The 7588-nt window shown below is 40.0% G+C and overlaps 1 protein-coding gene and 1 long non-coding RNA gene across 2 annotated transcripts in view; one reads left to right on the top strand and one right to left on the bottom strand.

The window, feature by feature from the left end:
* Positions 1-2253: 2253 nt before the first annotated feature.
* On the bottom strand, positions 2254-2935 carry LOC116686037 (uncharacterized). The gene is made up of 3 exons (XR_004331133.1): positions 2924-2935; positions 2527-2619; positions 2254-2321 (listed from the first exon to the last, which is right to left on the bottom strand). It is a non-coding gene; the product is annotated as an uncharacterized LOC116686037 (long non-coding RNA).
* A 3193-nt stretch (positions 2936-6128) lies between these two features.
* ostc (oligosaccharyltransferase complex subunit) overlaps positions 6129-7588 on the top strand; it is a gene marked incomplete at its 5' end in the record, with an annotated part of 5579 nt that continues 4119 nt past the window's right edge. Inside the window, 1 exon segment of the mRNA XM_032510948.1 lies at positions 6129-6416. Coding sequence (XP_032366839.1) covers positions 6278-6416 — 139 coding nt within the window.

Raw genomic sequence — 7588 nt, 5'->3', positions numbered from 1 at the left:
TATTTACTACCAACAAGCAAATTGCACAAAAATTTAACCTCAAACATGGGCTTTAACAAGGGTGTAATTACACATTCTACCATTGGAGCCAGTCTTTATTGAGCCTGCGTGTGTAGTACAGAGGAACCACCAGCAGGGGGCAGCAGTCCTGATTCAGCCATCTCGGGGCAGCTTAACCCGCAACCCCCCGCCTTGCTCCTTCCTCTTCCGGTTACGGCGACAGCAGGTATGGCGGCCCCCCGGCTTACCTCCGAAACGTTACGATTATCTAATCCGCCGTAATCCTCCGTTTTAGAGGAAAACGTGAAGGTTTTTGAGTAGAGATGAAACAAAGAACGAGGGTCTGTTGCTAAGGATGTGGCAATTACAACAGATAGTTTGTTTGTGGGAGACATTTTAAAGATGCCGTCCCCGGGTCTCCAAGGCCGCCATAGCAACACTGGAATGAAAATGGAGTCGCACTAGCTAACAGCAGTGCTTAACTTTTCATACCGAAATGACTTATAGAAACTTCTAGACACCATTGTCAAGTGAAGTAGTCGGTTTAACTCATTTCGGCCTGTTTTCTGTGTGCTAACATCAAAGGAAGCCGCTAACACTAGCGCTTACCACGGCTAGCAGCGTTAGCATGGTAGCATGTTCTAGAAATTCACCCGAATATCTGTTTTTATTTCAGCTTCAACATGGTGCAACGCCTGACTTACCGTCGTAGGTTGTCCTACAACACCGCCTCCAACAAGACCAGACTGTAAGTGAACTTTCTAACGTTGCTTGGGGAAGCTGACCAACAGCGTTGTATCTCCAGTTCTGCTAACTGCGCTTTCTCCCTGGTCCCGTTCTGGTCTGCAGGTCCCGGACGCCCGGTAACCGCATTGTGTACCTGTACACCAAGAAGGTCGGCAAAGCCCCCAAGTCTGCATGTGGCATCTGCCCAGGAAGACTGCGTGGAGTAAGTAAAACCTTTTGTATTTTGGGACTTTTAAGCTGTTACTGTGCTATAACACTACTGACTGAATAGGTGCATGCGTTTGAGGTCTGTGTGGCCCACATGGGAACGGTCTAGTTAAATACTGGTTTAAAGTATGGTTGAGGTTCTTCTAACATCTGTGCAACAACTACAATAGCTATCTGTAGAACAAATAAGAAAATTAAAAAAATAAAAGTATATACCTTTTATTAGACCCACAAGGGGAATTACAAGTCATGTCATTACCACCAGGCCTGAATTACACACATGCATGTAGGTCCTAAATACATGCACTAATGGAGAGAGAGATGGGGGGGGGGGGCCTGAAGCAGTTGGGGGTTTGATGCTTTGGTCAAGAGCACCTCTCCAGCTACCAGTCCACCACCATACTTTGGTCTGTATGGGGACTTGATCCTGCGACCCTCAGGTTACCAACTCCCTACAGACTGTCTGACTCACTCAACGTGTCATGTAGTGTAAACAGGTGTTGTGCTTGGATGTGGTTAGGCTCTGAGCGTGTGGGGTGATGAGCCGACTGCAGCCTGCAAATACACCAGCCTTTGCTGCAGCAGCGTCAACACAGCTCCCTTGACTTGTTGCGTAGATGTTTTAAATGTTGGCCTTCTCCTGTAGGCACAATAGCGCCAAAACGGATACATACTACTCAAATGCATATGTACTATGAGAAGAGCGAATCTTGGTTATGTGGTAAACAATCTTAAGGTATGAACTTATCATTCTGCATTACTGCCACAAGCTGCCACAGAGAGAAGCATTTTACCAGAAGTCATGTATTTTTCCTCACTTTGCGTCCTGAAAGTTTAATTGAGGAGTGATGTAACTGCTTATAGCCATTCAGCAATATTCCCCTCCAACTATAAGTTGAAAAGTGGCAAAGCTAATGTGTTGGTCTTTTCTACAAACATTACAGGAGTTTGCCAGTGCTTTTCATCTGAAATGGATGATAGGTAATGGGAGTCACAACGCTACTTCACATGCAACTATTGACCTGGACTGGTATTAGCTGGAATCAGGTTGTTTTACGTACTGTGCGTGCACTTAGTGAGCTTAAATCTTTTGTTAAACAGCACCCGCGTGACACAATATCAGTGGCAAAGGAACCATTTAGAGGCTGGAGGGATCCAGATATGACATTTTAAGATCCAGTCAAAAGGGACTTGAAAATAAAAAGCAGTTGCTGCTCATTTCAAATGCAACTATTACACTGATAACGCCGCTTGATTGAAATTGGTGCCTTGAGTAGTTGGCTTTAAAGAGGTCTCAAATCAAATTATGGAGAACTAACTACTTGTTAGCCTGATTGTGAACTGTTTTATAATGTAGTATTTTACACCTGTAAGGAGTCGTATACTACACCTGTAAGGAGTCGTATACTACACCTGTAAGGAGTCGTATACTACTACACCTGTAAGGAGTCGTATACTACTACACCTGTAAGGAGTCGTATACTACTACACCTGTAAGGAGTATGTAGTATACTACACCTGTAAGGAGTATGTAGTATACTACACCTGTAAGGAGTATGTAGTATACTACACCTGTAAGGACAACACACCAAAGTAAAGGTTTTCTTGATTATAGTCGAGCAGTAATGCAGATCTAGAAATATAACTGGGTTAAAAAGTGGTACACTGTAAAAACAAAAGGGGACAATACATTTTAATGAACATTTTCACAAATGTAAATATGCCAGATCGTAGCCTTCGGCTAATTTCCATCTGCAGACCCCCTGGCAGGTTGATGGCACACAAAAAATAATAAATGCATACAAATACACTATACACTACACACAGGCTATATACAGAGAAACAAGGACAAGAACGGTGATCACATCATGTCAGAACAGACAGTCACAAGAAGAATGGAGAACAACGGACATATAGAGACAAAAAAAACATCGACACAAACCACAATTTTGCACATGCCCTGTCTAACCTGATATTGCACTGACCCATATAACACCACCCTATATTGCACTGATCCACATTTTTAATAATGCAGTAACTCTGTTTTTTACGTCTGATATATGAAAATTCACTAAACACGATCCCAAGTTTGCGTGTCCCTCAGCCACACGTTTAAAGGACTCCTAAAGATAGGAGGACTTGTGCTTTCCCTCACTGACGGTGGACTACTAGTCCAGAAGCTCACTCCCTGATACGACATCTGAGCATGTTTCAGATGACTTGTCCTTGTTGGTTGTCATGTTAACTCCTCCAGGTCGGTATACATCAGTGGTCTCGTTGTGGTTCTCTTCCAGATCCGGGCTGTTAGACCTCAGGTTTTGATGAGGCTCTCCAAGACCAAGAAGCACGTCAGCAGGGCCTACGGGGGCTCCATGTGCGCCAAGTGTGTGCGTGACAGGTAAAGAGAAACCTTTCCCCTTTTCTTCTTAAGCAACTAGAATGAGTTTTGAATGGCTGATGCGTTGCGTCTAATAACTGTCTCTTGGTTTTATTCTCAGGATCAAGCGTGCGTTCCTGATCGAGGAGCAGAAGATCGTCGTCAAGGTGCTCAAGGCACAGGCACAGAGCCAGAAATCAAAGTAAAATGTATTTGTATGGCCACAATAAAAAATGACAAATCCATTTTCTGTTGTGATTTGCAACGTGTTGCTGCCTTTAACTGAAAGGGAAGACATCCATGAGACAGTCTGAACTGTAAAAACCTTCTCCTGATAACTTGGGGTTTATTGTAGACAAGCTATGTTGAACAAATACCAAAAACTACCCTTTTAAAATGTTAAGGATCTGAAAATTCAGCCCAATACAATATGGTTTAAAAAGATTGTTCTAGTTTCATATAACGTTTAAAAGTGACACTCTCAACACTTTGCAGGAAAACAGCAAACACTTGTTCTTTTAAATTTTTCTTAAAATGACAGTTCCTTCCTGTGAAGTGCTTTAATTCCCTATTGCACCATCCTATTACCAAATGGTTATTACTCTGTGATTTTGGGAAGATGGAGTTGTGATTTGGCTTGAATAAATCACGGTGTTAAGTCTCAAATTTACCTAATCTAATTAATCTAAGTAGTGTGCTCCAGGTCTTAAACAAATAATTTGAAACCGGTCTTAATTTCCCTAAGTCTAACACTTTAATTTATTTTGATTCCATTATTACAACTGAGACCAACATGCAGCTTATATTGCAGCCAATCATTTTCCATGTAATTGGTGCGAGTCCCTTTCTGATTGGACCACACCGACTGACTTTATTCTTCAGTTTTGGGGAAGTGTGAGTTTAACGATCCGTGGTTTAATTTAAACTGGATATATGGCTCAGTTGATGTGATAAATGGCATTAAATTTCATTAAAATGTCTAAAATCTGACGGTGAAACCTGCAGAAACCATAATAAATAATTCTCATCAGTCATTAAGATAAACTTTACCACGGCCTATAGCGGTAAATATGATGATAAAGCAGTTAAAATGTATTATCTACTGGATTAAAAAGCATTTCCATGCACTACACTGGACCAAGTGTCAATCAATAAATCAATGCCGGTTATTGGAAGTTGTGATGAACATGAACTAACCACAATGGATTATGTTTACAGCGTAAAACTATCTACTTCCGTTTCTACGTTCCACAATAAAAGCCCGATTTATATTTTATCAAACGCGTCATCACAACGAATTTGATTCCGACTTTTTGTTGCTTTCAAAGTACATAGAACTAGAAATACATCTAAAACAAGGACAACAAAGTACATACACAGAACTAGAAATACATCTAAACAAGGACAACAAAGTACATACACAGAACTAGAAATACATCTAAACAAGGACAACAAAGTACATACACAGAACTAGAAATACGTCTAAACAAGGACAACAAAGTACATACACAGAACTAGAAATATGTCTAAACAAGGACAACAAAGTACATACACAGAACTAGAAATATGTCTAAACAAGACAACAAAGTACATACACAGAACTAGAAATATGTCTAAACAAGGACAACAAAGTACATACACAGAACTAGAAATACATCTAAACAAGGACAACAAAGTACATACACAGAACTAGAAATACATCTAAACAAGGACAACAAAGTACATACACAGAACTAGAAATACATCTAAACAAGGACAACAAAGTACATACACAGAACTAGAAATACATCTAAAACAAGGACAACAAAGTACATAGAACTAGAAATACATCTAAACAAGGACAACAAAGTACATAGAACTAGAAATACATCTAAACAAGGACAACAAAGTACATACACAGAACTAGAAATACATCTAAAACAAGGACACAAAGTACATCAACTAGAATACATCTAAACAAGGCACAACAGTACATAGAACTAGAAATCATCTAAACAAGGACAACAAAGTAATACATAGAACTAGAAAGATCTCAAACAAGGACAACAAAGTACATAAACTAGAAATATCTAAACAAGACAACAAAGTCATACACAGACTGAAAATTCTAAACAGGACAAACAAGTACATACACAGAACTAGAATAATCTAACACAGGACAACAAAGTACATACCAGAACTAGAAATATGTCTAACCAAGGACAACAAAGTACATACACCATAGAAATACTCTAAAACAAGGACAACAAAGTACATAGAACTAAATACATCTAAACAAGACAACAAAGTACATAGAACTAGAATACTTCTAAACAAGGACAACAAAGTACATAAACTAGAAATACTCTAAACAAGGACACAAAGTACATAAATAAATACATCTAAACAGACACAAAGTACATAGAACTAGAATACATCTAAAACAAGGACAACAAAGTACATAGAACTAGAAATACATCTAAACAAGGACAACAAAGTACATACACAGAACTAGAAATACATCTAAAACAGGACAACAAAGTACATACACAGAACTAGAAATATTTCTAAACAAGGACAACAAAGTACATACACAGAACCAGAAATACATCTAAAACAAGGACAACAAAGTACATACACAGAACTAGAAATATGTCTAAACAAGGACAACAAAGTACATACACAGAACTAGAAATACATCTAAGGACAACAAACCTGAACAAGGTAAATGTACAATTATTTTAAGAGTCAACTTTAATATTTATGCAAAATATTTCAAATTAAATGCATGTATTATACATAGCCCGTAGAAACAGTCTGTGGTATTAAAAAGCTTTGTTGAAACGGTTCAAAAAAAAAAAAAAAAAAAGATGTACATCCGGGACACGTCAACACAGGAGCTGCGCAGACGCATCCCGGCCAGCGGCAGCGGTTCTTCTCCATCGCTAGGCGACATCTTCATAAAACATGGAGACGTTGTACAGTATGCCGTTCGCAGTGCTGGAGTGTCCTAATGTGAAGCTGAAGAAGCCGTCGTGGCTGCACATGCCGTCGGCCATGACGGTGTACGCCGTCGTTATCGTGTCCTACTTTCTCATCACAGGAGGTAAACGCAGCTGCTAAGCTAATGCTAGCTTGTTAGCGTTGAATAGCTACGTTGTGTCAGCGTTTGATAAAAGGTTAAAGCTTGTGGGGTTGAAATAGTGGCAGATATTGAAGGCTTTTGTTACATTTGTGAATTAAGTTGCTAGCTGTAACGCAGTTCTTAAAATGGACGTGGCCGCGAGTTAGGCTAACTTTCTGCAGCTAAGCTAGCATCCATAGACAGTTAAAGAAAGCGTTAGTAACAGTGTTGCCAGATCTCGCGAGACAAAATAACGCAACGCAACCAGGCCTGTGAAAACAAGCCCAAAATAAGCGACTTTTCCTACGGAGCCCCCCCTAAGATCCTGGAAGAGAAAAATAAATCAAACTCCTTCAGGAGCTTCAGGACAATGACCACAGGAGGGAGTTACACCACCTTTTAACATTATTTAACATTAGAAAACTGACGGGATTTGAAATATAGAGACTTTTTCACAGTGATTCTGAGTTGTTCTTGTTCCCCACGACGGGTTGAATCCACTCTTTTCCTCCTTTCTCTTTCTCCCAGTCTTTGTTAGACTTCTTCCCGTATTTCTCCCACTTTATCCCGGGCATTTACTCTTCCAAAACCTCTCCTACAGTCCACTCACCATTAGTCGCTACTCGCGCATTTTCCCAACCAGAAAACAACAGACTGCCCTGCTCGGCCTCTGATTGGCTGGTACTCGTTTCCATCTGGGTCAGAGCCAATTAGAAGCAGGAGGTGGGCGGGACATAACGCTGCTGTCTATAGTGTTTATGGGGAAAGGGGCGGGATCGAGGAACAAGCCCAAATAAGCAACTACACTTTAGTGACAAGCCCAAAAAAACCGCAACCCGCGACTACCAATATTTGTAAGCGACTTCACAAAAAAACAAGCCCAAAGTCGCTGATAATAAGCGGACGTGGCAACACTGGTTAGTAACGTTAATGATAGCTAGATAGATGTTTATCGATCCCAAGAAAAATGGGAAATTCCGGCGTTACAGCAGCAAAATCAGTCGCAAAGCTCAGAATATTAATATAAATGAAATAGTAGGAAAAATATACATGAAGTAATAATATGAACACAATAAAAGAACAAATATTTGAATATGTACAGGATGGGGGAACAAAAATGTGCATCTGCTTAAATAATATGCTAAAATGTAAAT

This window comes from Etheostoma spectabile, unplaced genomic scaffold, assembly GCF_008692095.1.
Source record: "Etheostoma spectabile isolate EspeVRDwgs_2016 unplaced genomic scaffold, UIUC_Espe_1.0 scaffold302, whole genome shotgun sequence".
NCBI lineage: Eukaryota > Metazoa > Chordata > Actinopteri > Perciformes > Percidae > Etheostoma > Etheostoma spectabile.
Note: the sequence above shows the minus strand (reverse complement) of the source record. Positions and strands in the feature narration are given on the sequence as shown.